Genomic DNA, 13,307 nt, shown 5'->3' with positions numbered 1-13,307 from the left:
GGGGTTGTGCAGAGCCAGCAGCCTCACTGGGACAGGGGAGAGCCCGCTCTCCCCTTCTCCAGCTCCCTTCTCCAGCTCCCACCTGTGAGGGACACGGGCTCTCGGTTCTTGGGGCCATTGGCTTTTTGAAGGGACCATGACCCAGCCTGGAAAGTAATTGCTTTGGAGGCACTTTCAGTGATACCCTTGGAGATGTTGGAGGGCCTCAGTAGAGTGGTCCATGCTGTCTCCTCCTTCTCTGCCTTCCAGACCCCTTCCCCTTGGGCTCCCTTGGGTTTCCTTCCCCTTGCACTTGGCATTGAGACAGGACGGGAGCCCGCACCCCAAGGAGACTTCACCTTGCCTGTATGGTCTTCTGTGACGGAGCCCATCAGCCTGCCTGCCTGGCAGACTTCTCCCCCCAAGTAAATCCCTACACCAACGCATGCCCCCTCGTACCGCTCACCTGGAGGTGGCTTTCCCCATCCCTGCCCCAGCTCTTCCTCTCCCAGCGAGGACCTGTCCCGCTCAGATGTCACCAGGAGATGACAGCTCCTCCTCGAGGCTGATGAAGCCGCCTTGGGCTCAGGTGGGAAGAGTTGGCCCTCAAAAAAATTCCTGGTCCATGGAAAACCCAACGACTGCTCTCAACCACCTCCAGTCCCCTTCGAGAGCCTGCCCGGAGAGCCGCTTGGAGACGTCGAGATGTGACCATGCACACAGCACTTTGGAGAACCAGATCCCTGCTGCTCCCTCCCCTCTCCGAGGCCTGGGCAGCTCCCAGGAGTCCTACACAGCCTCCGAGCCCTTTTGTCTACGCCCTGACTCAGTCCCGATGTGTCTCGTCGTGTCTGGTTTTCATTAACGTACTAAGAGCTCAAACGAGTCGCTCCCACAGCGCCTCGTCCCACATCCACCCCGGTCGGCCCCCGTCAGCCCCCATTGGGTTAGACGGGGCGGAGGAGTTGGGTCCGTTGTTTTCAAGCTTTTTATATTTTATTTTATTATTATTATTATTATTTTTTAACTCTTGCACCTTAATCTCTCACATCCCTTCTTCGACAGACCGTGAGGGTGGAGAGGGGCTTGGTTTCCATCGCGCCTACCCGCGAGCAGACCGCAAGGCAACGGACCTGGCGGCGTTTTGGGTTTTCTTTTCCCTTTGCTTTGAACTCTGGGGAGGGAGGGAGCCACGCAGGGAGGGTTGTTTTTGTTTTTCTATATCCCAGGAGCCTGGTAGCACAGACCAGTTAGCCTCATAATGCCCATGAGGTACGGCTGGCCCTTCGGACCACAGCCATAACCCAAGCGCGGTGGGAAGGTGATGGGTGGACGGACGGTGGGAGGGAACGGCTGTGACAGTGCAATAGAGACGAGCATCCGCTGCTAGACAACTCCACTGATTAAACTCTTGGTTCGCCTGAAGTCAAGAGGGAAGGACAGATGGACAGACGCCCTTGGTTCACACGGACGGAGAGAGCTTCCCCGCACGCAGCCCCGCTTAATGACACGCAACCACGCCGGAGTTGGGTCGAACTCACAAAGGAAGAAAATTGTTGAAAAACAGGAACAAAAAAAAAAAAAATAAAAAATAAGAACAACCTCGGTAGCATGGAACTTGAAGGAAACGAACGAAACCCCAAGCACTTGCCTCAAAACTAGTTTCTCATGCCTGGTGTTCGGCTCTGTATTATTTTGCGGCATTCAGTACCGGTTGCCCAAACATGCCAAGTTAAAGAGTGTATCGGTGGCTCTACTAGTGTGAACAACCTAAACGAAGCACTTTATTCTGTATAGATAAGGGAAGACGGGGAGGGGAGGGGAAGCGTGGATGCTTTTCGGAAGCGTCTTAAGTAATGTTCTAGGAAATGTATTATTATTATTATTATTACTTTTTTTTTTTTTTATGACCATGTGTAATCAATATATGTTTATCTTTAACGCCAAGTACAGCAGTTACTCTCTTTGGGACGGTGTGAGGAGGGGGAGGCTGAGGCTGCCGGTTTAGCCCATCGTCACGGGGCCACCGGGGCAAGGCTGCAGGAACGGGCGACTCTTGCTGTGGTCTTGGCCCCGTTGATTGTCCGGGAGGTCCCAAGAGGTGCTTCAAAGCTGCCTTCCAGGGCACAGCTCACAGCCAGCCTTGGCACCGCGGCCCCAGCCTGAGCCATCTTCTGCCTGGGGGTGCTGGAGCTGCTCTCTGGGCCACCGGCGAGCAAGACGAGCCACGACGGGCTGTTCGGGGGTGTCCCTAGAGGCCATGGTCCTTGGTCGTGCTTTGAAACCTGCTTTTGGCCTCTCACCAAGGCACGTTCAGGGGTCGCTGAGCTCTGGAAGTGGTGAGAGGACAGAACCGGGCCTTTCCACCGCGTTCTCCCAGTCTGGAAGTGTTACGACTGTTACCAAAGAGGTTGCAAAGTGGAAGGACTGAATCAATAAACGATTTGTCTTTTATAAAAGAAAGCCTAAAGCTCCGCCGCTTTCTTTGTTCTTAGGGCAGGGTCTCGCTTCTGCTGGTGCCTCACACGCGTGGATGTCGCGTTGGGTTTGGTGGGAGGTGTCTGAGCAGTCTGTGTGAGGCAACTGGACTGTTGTGGGCCAACAAAAAGTAGCTTTTCAGGGAAGGGTGATGAGTGGGTGGAGGAAACAGCTCGATGCTTGCAGCCCCGGGGGTGTTAGGAGGGGTGAGGACTGAGCTCCTAGGTCCTACCGGCTGCACGAGCTTTGGGTGAACTAAGAGATGAGGCTTCCTGAGCACCTCTGCAGGCAGTGGAGAAAGCGAGGAACCCATCCAAAGGCACGCAGCACCTTCATTGATTGGAAATGGAGCTGTGGGAACCTCGCCAGCTGATGTCAGCGCCGATGTTGGGAAGCTAATGGAAGACGAGGTGATTTTGCTGCACCCATGGGATGTACCTGCTCCTCTACAGCTAGCATTGCCTGGAGAAGATACCCGGGGGGACCTGTGCTGATGGAGCTGTGTGCATCTCAGCCAGGAAACCACGGGGCAGCAGCAAGGAGTGATGCCTCCCTGGGTGTTCCTGCTGGCGTTTCTTCCTTATGATTTCCTTTGAACTGAAGCAGTCTCTTGGCGAGGAGGTGGTGAACCTCCCTGGGCCAGACTTTTGCTTGGCGTTGTGCAAATCTTCTGCCTTCCTTGGGCCAACTCTGGCTTGCAGACTCTGAGAGCTTGCCCTTGTTGCTCAAGCGATGGGATATTTCAAGCTCTTCTTTTATAAAATTGCCTTTTTTTTCTTTTATCTTTTCTTGCCCTGTGCCAGCAGTGGCGTCTCTCAGGGCTTCATAAAGGATGTGAACTGCACACGAGCGCTCACCTCCCGTTAACCATATCCCCAGCGGACAGCTGCAAGGGGAGAGGACTGAGGATGTGGACCTGGCTTAATCACCACTTCTCGAGCTGTTATTGAGGGACCACACCACAGCAACTTACCAAGACACAGCAGTGCTCCCCTTGACTTCAAAGGGCCCACATTTCCCCCAGGAAAGAATCTTTCGAGATTCTTTTGACAATGCTCTGGTTCCTTTACTCATGCAAAATGGTCTTTACCTCCAAACATGTTTTAGTTTCTCCGAGACTTCATTTTGAGCTAGACAAATCAGCCAGACTTTTGATACCGTAATTTTCATGCCACTTTCAGGGCGTTTACAAGGTTTGTATTTATTGTTTTTTTATCGTCACCCCCGCTCACTGCATCATGATGGTGTGTAAGCATCCAGCTGGCTTTCCTCTTCCTTTCCCTAGGTAAGCCTCTAGTCCTCATATCTACAGGGAAAAGCTTTAAGGATATGAGCATTAAGTTTCAGCTCCGAAATGCAAGAAAATAAGAATAAAATCTGGGTCTCTGCTAGGGCTCTCCATGGGGCTGGTTTGCTGGATGTGTTCAGCACAGCTTTTGCTTGGTCCTTGTGTTTAGTTGCTGTGGACATTCAGTTACGGCTCTATAAGCATGCAGACAAAGGGAATTTCTTTTGAAACATTTTAAAGATTTATTTTTAAATAAACCACTGGTCAGGCAGCATGGACATCATTAGATTTTTGCTCTAACAGATCTTTGTCCTGCTGCCAGTACAGTCATGTTTCTATCAAAACATCATTATGATAACTTAAAAAAAAAAAAAAACACAATGCATTTTTTTCTCAGTAGGAAGCTCTCTTTGAGCCAAACACGGCTGAGATCTCCAAGAATTCTGCAAATTAGAATAGTGTTAAAAAAAAAAAAAAAAAAAAAGAAAGAAAAAAGTTCAGAACAATAAAAATGAAAGACAGCATAAATAAAAAAAAACCTTTCCCTGAAAAACAGCATTTGTCCAACCGTAGGTCAGGACAATGTGATCTGTGATTGAAGATGGGGAGCCCAAAAAGATGGAGATGAGTGCTCACGGCCCTCCCTGCCTGTCTCTCTTCCCTTCCCTACCTTACTCCTAGCATGACTCTCCCCCTCCTGCAGTCTTTAGCTCTTTACATCTCTTCAGTCCAAAGTCAGGATGGAGATGAAGAACCAAAACTTTTTTTCTTTTCATTGCAATGTCCTACAGATTTCCGCTGCCCATGCTCACGTGCCTTTTTTCTTTTAACTGTCTCATCCCAACAACCTGCATCTCTTGGGAACTCATCCAAGTCCCCCCACGTGTCACCTGCACCACTAGCCTTCGCCTCTTCCTTTTCCCCTCCAAGGTGAGCTCTAGCACCACACCTCAGGTGAGGAAATAAATATATTAGAGACATCTCTGTCTGGGAAAACATCAGCTTAATTCCTTCAGACCCACTTTCTGCCTCCACTCTTGGTTGGGGAGCTTCAACAGTGGTTGAGAAGATCGGAAGAAACCTGAAGTGGAACAGAAGTACAATCTTTTTGTCCCGGAGTAGCTCATTGTTCCATGTTTGTAACTCTACCCCAGCTCCATGCAGGTGCTAGGGCCCTTCTGTAGTAATCTAGTGAACTAGAATTAAATTAAATTCCCATAATACCATTAAATTCCCATAATGCCTCAAGATAATTTCCCCCTTTCCCATTTGATGAAGTAAAATGGTACCAATCACAGATGCAATGTCCTGCACGGTATCTAGAGAAACCTGCCATGTCTCTGTGCTGCTACGCATGGCCTCACCTCCCCCCGTCCCTCCTTGTCCCAGACCCCAGTGGAAGAAGTAAATCCTGCCCCACTACATCTTCGTTAGCCGCAAAACGTTGAGGCGCACGGGAAGGAAGGTGGCACCAGAGGCGTACTGGATCTCCCGGAGGACCCCTTCCCACTTCTTCTGCTCTTCGTCGTATCTGGGGAGAGACAGAGGGAGAGTTGTGGTGAGGAAAGCATCTTCCCTCCCCACTTCAGCTGCTCTCTGTAGTGCTGGGAGGCCTAGGGTGCGGGGTGGTGTCCAATGGAGGGTTTTTGGTCACTGTGGGGGTACCATGGGGACTTTCAGCCCTGATATACTTTGGTTCAACAGGCTAGGATGTGCAGATATCAGCTCATGGTCTCACAGGAGACACCACTTCCACTGGAAATGGCTTGATGCTTGATGTCAAGATTGAACATCTCTGGTGAAGGCCAGGAGATGCCTGCTGAGGGTGCTCTAGAGCCACAGAGCTGAAGGACAGGAGCTAGCCCTGCATTAGCAGCTGTCAGAAAGTGTTTTCTGACTGCTTCTCTGCTCCCACGTAAGACAATCTCACTTCCATCCTGAGCACTGGCTCTTCCCGGGGAGAGCGCTCATTGCACAAACACGGCTTCGAGCCAGAGGGGAGGTCTGGAACCAGCTCCAAACAAAATGTCAGTTCAGGAAAAAGCTGAAGGAGCAGATTTTGCCTGGTGTGTTGCTGTACGAGGCTGGGAGAAATCACTGAATTGCCTAACGTGCCCTCCAGCACAGCACAGGGCAAACACCTCACCCAGAGCCCCCATGCTGAGCCTTCAGCCTCGTGCTGAGGCAACACCAACATGCTGAAGGCATCAAGAAACACAAACTATCTGTTCCCTCGGTGGCTTTTGCTGAGTAACGTCCCCCCCATCTCCCATACCACCACGGAGAGCCCCAGGGAAGGTCATCACCTCCAAACGTCGTTCAGCTCCGTTGGCACCAGCTCTCCCGACTCCGTCTCCACCGTGGCGAAGCCCCCGAGCAGGTAGAGCACCCCAGCCAGGCTCACCAGGCTGACAGAGCTGCGCTCCTGCGGGAACTCGGTGAAGGTGTCCCACCTGCCATGTCAAGAGGGGACACGTTAGGGCACCCTGCCAACCCCTGTCATCATCAGCAACTGAATTAACTAGCAGCAGATTAACTTGTGTAGGTTTACACGGGATGGGATCATACACTGCCTGGTGCTAGGGAGGTGTTTCCATCATCGTAGCTCAACTTCATTTCTCCGTGAGTAGCTGAGCTGTGGTGCTCACCCAGCATGGACCAGCATGTTCCAGGGGCTGGATGTGGCCACAAAACCCACCCTGAGTCAGGAAACACATCTCTTGCACAGGACAAAGATGACAAGATGAAGCTACAGCCCTGCAAAGTACCTAAGAAGCTGACCACTTGATGAAACCACTTTGAGTGTGAGCCTGGCATGATCCACAGCCCAAACACAGTGGTCTCACTGATTCCCAGTGGTCTGAAAAATACAGACTGGGAGAAACTGGGATGAGGAGTTGCAAAGAAACTCCTGGAGGGTTGGAAGCTGCTTAATATAAATCCACAGCTTGTAATTAGGCCCTGAAGGTGTGCTCAGGTACATACTTGTTGGTGGCGATGTCGTACACTTCCACCGAGTTGGTCAGGCCGGAGTCGGTCACACCAGCCGCCACGTAGATTTTGTCTTTGTGCACCGTGGCTCCGAACAGCGAGCGGGCAGTTTTCATGGGAGCCAGCTCCTTCCACTCGAATTTGTTGGGGTTGTAGACACACATGTTCTTCAGGCACTTCCTAGAGAAAGAGGAGAGAGAGGAGACTCGCTCACTCACCTGCTTGGCACTGCAGGAGGTACTGACTCATGCTCTGCCCTCCCTCTAGTTTGGGGGATGACTCCTTGGTTTCTCTTGGTTTTTGACTTACTTGTCGCTTCCTTTGCCACCAATGACGTAGACGAGGTCCTTGTGGGACACCACCGCGTGACCGTAGACCGCATAGGGGAGGGAATCGGCTTCACCCCACTTGAAGGACCTGGATCAGGGAAAGATGGGAGGCAAGAGGATTTGTAGCTTGCTGGGTGAGGCCCAGAGCACAGGGCACTTTCCAGACCTGGAGGTGAGTGCAGATCCTGACTAATGGAAAACAAAGTGTCTTAAAAATAGGAGTCTTCCAATGAGATAATGCTGAACCAGTAAATTTTGTCATCCTAAAAAAAAAAAAAAAGGAAGATCAAACATAAAACATGCCAGATGCTTATGCTAATGCTCATCCTTTTCTGCAGCATCCTCTACTTCTGGGTTTTGTGCATAAACAGTGCCTTCTCCTAGGGCCTCACATCATTTACAAGCATTACCAGCCAAATACAGATGAGACAGAGATTTCAGCATTATGTAAAAAATAAAAATCCAAGAGACTTAAGCGTGCAATATTCTGAGGACAAATTTCTCTCTTTTTTCTTTTTTTGTTTTTTTACCATGACCTTTGATTTTAAAGTGCTTTGGTTTGCCAGCAGCCACCAAGGTGGTTGCATCCACATTTTGGAGTGTGGGATTGTGCTGAAGTCTCTGAGCTAGCTCCAGGGCAGCTGAGCTGAGGACGTAGCTAAAAGATTTGGAAACCCCAAAGCGGTGCCTCTGCTAGGATACCCACTGCTTTTCCACGGCAGACCCTCCAGCTCTGTCCTCAGGCAGGGCTTTGACACCTTTATTTTTACATCCTTGTTGTTTACGTTGGGTAGCAGCAGCCCAAAATGGAAACAACTAAAATTTGGGGGCATTTGTGGTGATCTGGACCCAAGGGAAGACTCATCATCGATTAAACAGCTACATTCAGTGGGCAGGTGTACAGGCACAAATAGGGCTGACCAATTTCTCAAGATCTGGCTGTTGATATCCACGTTGCTTAGAGTCATCCCCAATTTTTATTGATGTAGGATGAACCCCTCAAAATATGGCACTTTATTTTACCTAAGAATGGAGATGCCTGAGTTCCGAGTGCTTCCTAATTGCCCAACCACTCTAGGGAAATAGTTGCTATTATAGACCAGCAATTTTTTCTCTCCAGGTTTGTTACTGTTGACGTTTTTACCCAAATAACACCAGAAATAGGAGTGGTGCTGATCATCTCTCTGCCAGCCTCCAGCCAATATTTAAGCCACCCCCGAGCGAGCAGCAAGGGGACACGAGATATGTCCCAGAGGGGCAATAAATACCCTACTGTTGGGAAATTAAACTGGTTTCAAATCTCTGCCTATAAAACAGATTTTGGAGCACACAAATCTAAATATAAGCTGACCAAAGGCTTGTTAACACCTACCACTGTGCTTCTTTAGGGCAGAGAGGAGAACTCTTTGGATATTTCTGCCTCCTGCGAGCAGAACAGGATGGTCAGTTTTAATATAGCTCATGACATAACATGGTTCAGAGCCCATTGTGCAAAAATAATCATATATTAAGCCTGATATCAATCAGGGTGGACCATTCAGTGCCACGTCTGAATAGTTTCAAAACAAGCTTTCCTGTACAAAACCACTCCCTGTGAGACCACAGTGAAGGTCACCAAAACGCGAACCAATGGGCAAGAGCAGAAGGAAAAACTCCCCTCGCTCCTCCATGCAGGTGCCACGTGAGCATCTGCTAAGTTCAGTCCTTGATAATTTAATATCCCAGGTATGGCTCCCACCCTGGGAGCTTCAATTAGAACAAACGAAGCAGCTGGAGAGGGGCAGCTCGGAGCCCCAAGGTTCATCTCAAATTGCTCCCCGTGGTCCCAGCATCGAGGTGCAGAGATCAAGCTCTGTCTCTAAACCTGGTCCCTGAAGAACTGGGGTCATTTTTCACGGCAGCTGCCTCACCTTCTCCTGCCAGCCACCTCCTGCCTCTCACTCACACGTGGACACTTACAGCCGGTCGTAGCACAGGACCGAATCCAAGGTCTTCTCTCCCTCCTTCAGTTCTTTCCCTCCGACCACAAAAATGGAGTTTTCTGCCTCTCCCAGGCCAAAGAGGCAGCGAGGGGAGGGCAGGGGGGGCATGCCCAGCCAGTCTGCATCCAGATGGTCGTACTGAAAGGAAACACATACTCGTTAGTGTGTGCTCTCCCGGCGTCTTGGCTTAATGAAGAGCCAGAGGCTAAGAGCAGGGCTGTTCCCATGTGCTGCTCATCACCCCAACAGACACCTTCTGCCCATGCTTTGCCCCTGATGCTGCATCTGGTGCAGGACAGGGAATCTCAGTGCAAATCCAAGTCACACATCACCAGCTGTGTTTTATGACAAGGTGTAAGAGCAGAGATGCATGAGCAGGAACGTTTTCTGCTCCGTACACCAAAGCCTTGGCTTGGAACAAGCTTGGTTGTCTTTGGATAGGAGAGTCTCATGTTGGACCTAATTAAAAATAGTTCCTGGGACTGGAGGAGCTGAAACACTGAAGAGTAAAATGCCTTCTCCTCCCACCAATTCTCCCTCTTTCTGGCAAAGCTCAGTTACTGTGTTCCTCCTCTGCTTCTCAAGATACTGGTGTCCTCTACCACCTTGGTGTAAGAGATGAAACGTGTGTGTCTATTGGCACAAACGGTATTTACACAACACCTATGTACCCAACATCTTCAGATGAAGCTGAGATCACGTTGCAAAGACCAGAGCTCTTCATGCTGACCACGGTGTGTGCATCCCACCCACCAGACACGGAGATTAATCCATAAAATGCCAGTAGGTCAGATGGCAAAGTCCTTAGACATCTGTGGACCAAGGCATTACCCCACTTCCCACCAGAAAAAAAAGGCGTGAAGGATTATGACACAGCATGGGGCTGGGGGCTCTTTGGACGTGGTGGGACTTGCAAACCGGGGCAATATTTTTAACACATCTTGGCAGCATCACGTATTAAGCCTGGGGTGACCTCTAGCAGCCCGTTTGGGGGGCCTCTGCATGAGGAAGCTGGGCTGAAGCACTGCCCGAAGCGCCGTGGAGCTCCAGCTTGCTGGGCTGCCTCCAAAATTCAGCCTCAGCTGGAGGCCTGTGGCTGTTGTCTCTGTGTAAGCTGTGGCCCACATTTCTGTTATTTATAGCACAGACCCGAGCAGCCCGGTCACCAGGAGAGTTCCTGCTTCTCGATGGCTTCAGCATTGTTTTCAAGGCATAAATCTTAGAAGTGACAAATAAAGGATACCCTTTTCCATCTGGAATGTCAACGGAATCATTTTGTTCCTGCCAAAATGTGCAAGGCCTCTGGGATTTATCAGCGTTTATATACATCGGTGCTTGTCCTCAAGTCTAAACTATCCCTGACCTCTCAGCAGGAGGAACACGAAAACAGAGGATAGAAACAGAGTTAGAAGATGTAAGATGCTGCTGCACTGACACCGTGGTTCAAGGGTTTATCACACAGCTGCCTGCCTATATCTGTGTGAAGTTCCAGCTGAAAAAGGCTCAGAAGAACATCGTATTCCTATAGGAACTATGACCTATGTAAAGGGAACTGATGGAAACAAATCATACACCCACAAACTGACAGCACCTTCCAGCCCTGGGACGTGTCTGCTTTTCCCATGCAGGAGTGTCAGAGCAGGCTGTGAAGGCACCACTGACCCCTTTTTTTGGGGGAAAACAGCTAAAAATGGCCATGATGTACCCCATTAAGGAGCTGCAGACATCAATGAGATCGTCCCCTCCTCTTCTCCTGGCTGACAAGACCCAGATGCTTCTCTTCTCCAGCCCTAACCACCTTAGTGGCCTCCGCTGGACCCACACCAGTACCTCAACGTCCTCCTTGTACTGGGGAGCACCAGCCTGGACTCAGCACCCAGATGTGGCCTCACAAGTGCCTGATTAAAGGAAAAATCACTTTCCTTGACCTGCTTGCTGCAATCATGGCAATACAACCTTGCTTCATCAGCAACAAAACAGGAGGAGTATTGATCTTTAGACATAGCTTGTTTGACTGCTTTGGGTTGCTAACTGATGGAGCTGCCCACATCTGCCGCGGTCAAAGCTCCTGCTCAGCACAAAGAGCCATTCCCCTCAGCACTCCCACTGCCTTTCCCCTCCATCCTACTTTCCTGGGCCACTTTCACGGTTTCTTCCCACTAACTCCTCATTTCACAGGCTGCACAGGCTCCAAATGCTGCCCCTTTCCAGGTGACACACCCACACATGGTGTGGGTGCACAGCCCTACCCACGCAATGAAGCAGGGAAAGGACCAAATTGTGTGTCTCAGCATGGGGCCTCCCCTTTGCTTTATCCTTTCATTGCTTTACTGCTTCCTCCAAAAACAGATGTGAGCCATGGGAGAAGTACAAAAGGATTTCTGGGTATAAGGGAAGAGGATATAGGATTTACTGGATTCGTACGGGGTCAACAGGAAGGGTAGGAAACAGCCAAGGCAGGCTGAGCTGAAACTAGAACACCCAGGGACAAGAGGAGCATTTGAAAAGGGATGGATATTGGATCTCTCCTGTCAGAGAGATCTCCATTAAAAATATAATGCTAAGAATCTCTAGTAAAACAGTTTAGATGTCTCACCTTCATTTACAACCTTCACTTTAGCATCACATGACAACGGATATTACTGGCATCTGGTGGTGCTCTTAAGTGGTCAAAGAAACAACAAAGAAATAAAGCTGGTACCTGCAGGAAGTAGGAGCTCATGGGATCCTCTTTGCTGTCCTCGTTGTAGTACAGTCCTCCAACAATGAAGATCTGATTCTCTTTGGTCACCAGACTGACGTGGTTCTTGGGGATTTGAGCAGACAGGGAGGCAAAGTAGCACTCGTTGGCAGTGGGGTCATAGGCCACTGCTCCACTGTCACTGACCATGAAAATGAGGTCCTGGAGGAACATGCCAAAGCGCATCGTGTCATTTAGGATCCCTGGAAGGGCATCCTCCTCCGCATCTTCCTCCTCCTCTACTGCTCCATTGACAACGTTGTCTTTTGCCTGCTTTTCACTGCTTTTCTTCACTTTCTTCTTCTTCACCACGGTGAATTTGCCTTGCTGGGCATCCTTCACCATCTGTAGTTTCTTGAGCAGCTCTGGGCTGGATTTCACCACGGCGTGCTTCTCCACGTGGTCCTTGATGTAGTCCTTGGGCATGAGGCGGAAGCGGATGCTTTCAAAGATGACCGGCAGGGCCTTCTGCCGGCTCTCACGGTCCTTGGTCCCCACCCACTTCATCACCACCTCGAAGACAGTCTCCTCTTTCTCGATGTTGAGGGAGTCACTGGAGATGATGGCAATGAGCTCGTCGGGTGAGAGCTGGTAGAACTCCTCATCGCGGGAGACCAGCGCAAAGCGATCGCAGATGAAATCGCGAGCTGCCACGGCCAGCCGGGCACAATCCAGCATCAAGCCCAGCCTGAAGATGGCCAAGCAGTTGCTGAGGCAAAGCCGCTTCTGCAGGAAGGACACGCAGACGGTGAAGATGGAGGGGATCTGGAACATGTTGGCCACGGAGAAGATGTCCTGCACGTTCTGCTCTGTGATCTCCAGCTCAGAGGTGTAGATATAATGGAGGATCTTACCCATGACATCTGGATCAACATCTTCCAAGCTGACCTCCTTCTTCTTGCTCTCCTCCATGTCTGAGAGGAACATCGCCCGGAAATATGGGCTGCAAGCCGCCAGCACCAGCCGATGGCAGGGGAACTCCTTCCCCTTGACTTTCAAGACACAGTCCAGAAACTTATTGTGGTCCAACATGTCCTTGAGTCCATCCTGGAGGAGAGTTTGCTGGTAGAGACGCAGTTCTTCCACTTGATCGAAAGGCAAACCCATAGTGCAGAGTAAAAGTTCTTATTTTTTCCCCAAACCTTTCACCAAATCTAACTGTGGATTTACGAATATTTCTGTCTGTGTGCCCTGGTAAAGAAACTTACTCAAAGCAGGTCTCCCTTGCTTCCAGCCTGTCAGCACACTGGGAATGTGAAAGGCTCGCTGCTATCGCAGCTGTCTGTGTACTTCAGCTTGCAGCGCAGGGCTTTATATATAGCCACTGCGCTACAAAGCTTAGGAATCCATATTGCAGCATGTGTAAGCTGATCACCCTCTAATATGACACATGGGACAAGGGGGAAGGGAGGGGACGGGGGGAACAGCTGTACTTCCAGCCTCGATGCTTCAGGAGCGGCCTGGCAGCCCGTGAGTCACCGCGGGGGGAACGCGAGCTTCTGCCGCCGTCCCATGACGGA

The 13,307-nt window shown here is 50.4% G+C and overlaps 1 protein-coding gene across 1 annotated transcript; it reads right to left on the bottom strand.

The window, feature by feature from the left end:
- Positions 1 to 3,620: 3,620 nt before the first annotated feature.
- KLHL40 (kelch like family member 40) lies at positions 3,621 to 13,087 on the bottom strand. Its single transcript, XM_082754723.1, has 6 exons — positions 11,749 to 13,087; positions 9,025 to 9,185; positions 7,046 to 7,153; positions 6,731 to 6,916; positions 6,052 to 6,198; positions 3,621 to 5,276 (listed from the first exon to the last, which is right to left on the bottom strand). The coding sequence occupies exons 1-6, from the start codon at positions 12,892 to 12,894 to the stop codon at positions 5,165 to 5,167; spliced, it is 1,860 nt and encodes a 619-aa protein (XP_082610849.1). The 5' UTR covers positions 12,895 to 13,087; the 3' UTR covers positions 3,621 to 5,164.
- Positions 13,088 to 13,307: the final 220 nt, after the last annotated feature.

The sequence above is a fragment of the Aythya marila genome (assembly GCF_965140915.1).
Source record: "Aythya marila genome assembly, chromosome: 2".
Lineage (NCBI taxonomy): Eukaryota > Metazoa > Chordata > Aves > Anseriformes > Anatidae > Aythya > Aythya marila.
This window is presented reverse-complemented; position numbering and strand designations above follow the sequence as displayed.

Excerpts from the sequence above, each read along its gene's own strand:
- KLHL40 (XM_082754723.1), bottom strand. The coding sequence starts at position 12,894 with ATGGGTTTGCCTTTCGATCAAGTGGAAGAACTGCGTCTCTACCAGCAA. Across the intron at positions 9,186-11,748 it reads TGAGCTCCTACTTCCTGCAG|TACGACCATCTGGATGCAGA; the intron begins GTACCAGCTTTA and ends GTTTCCTTTCAG. Across the intron at positions 5,277-6,051 it reads GAGCTGAACGACGTTTGGAG|ATACGACGAAGAGCAGAAGA; the intron begins GTGATGACCTTC and ends GTCTCTCCCCAG.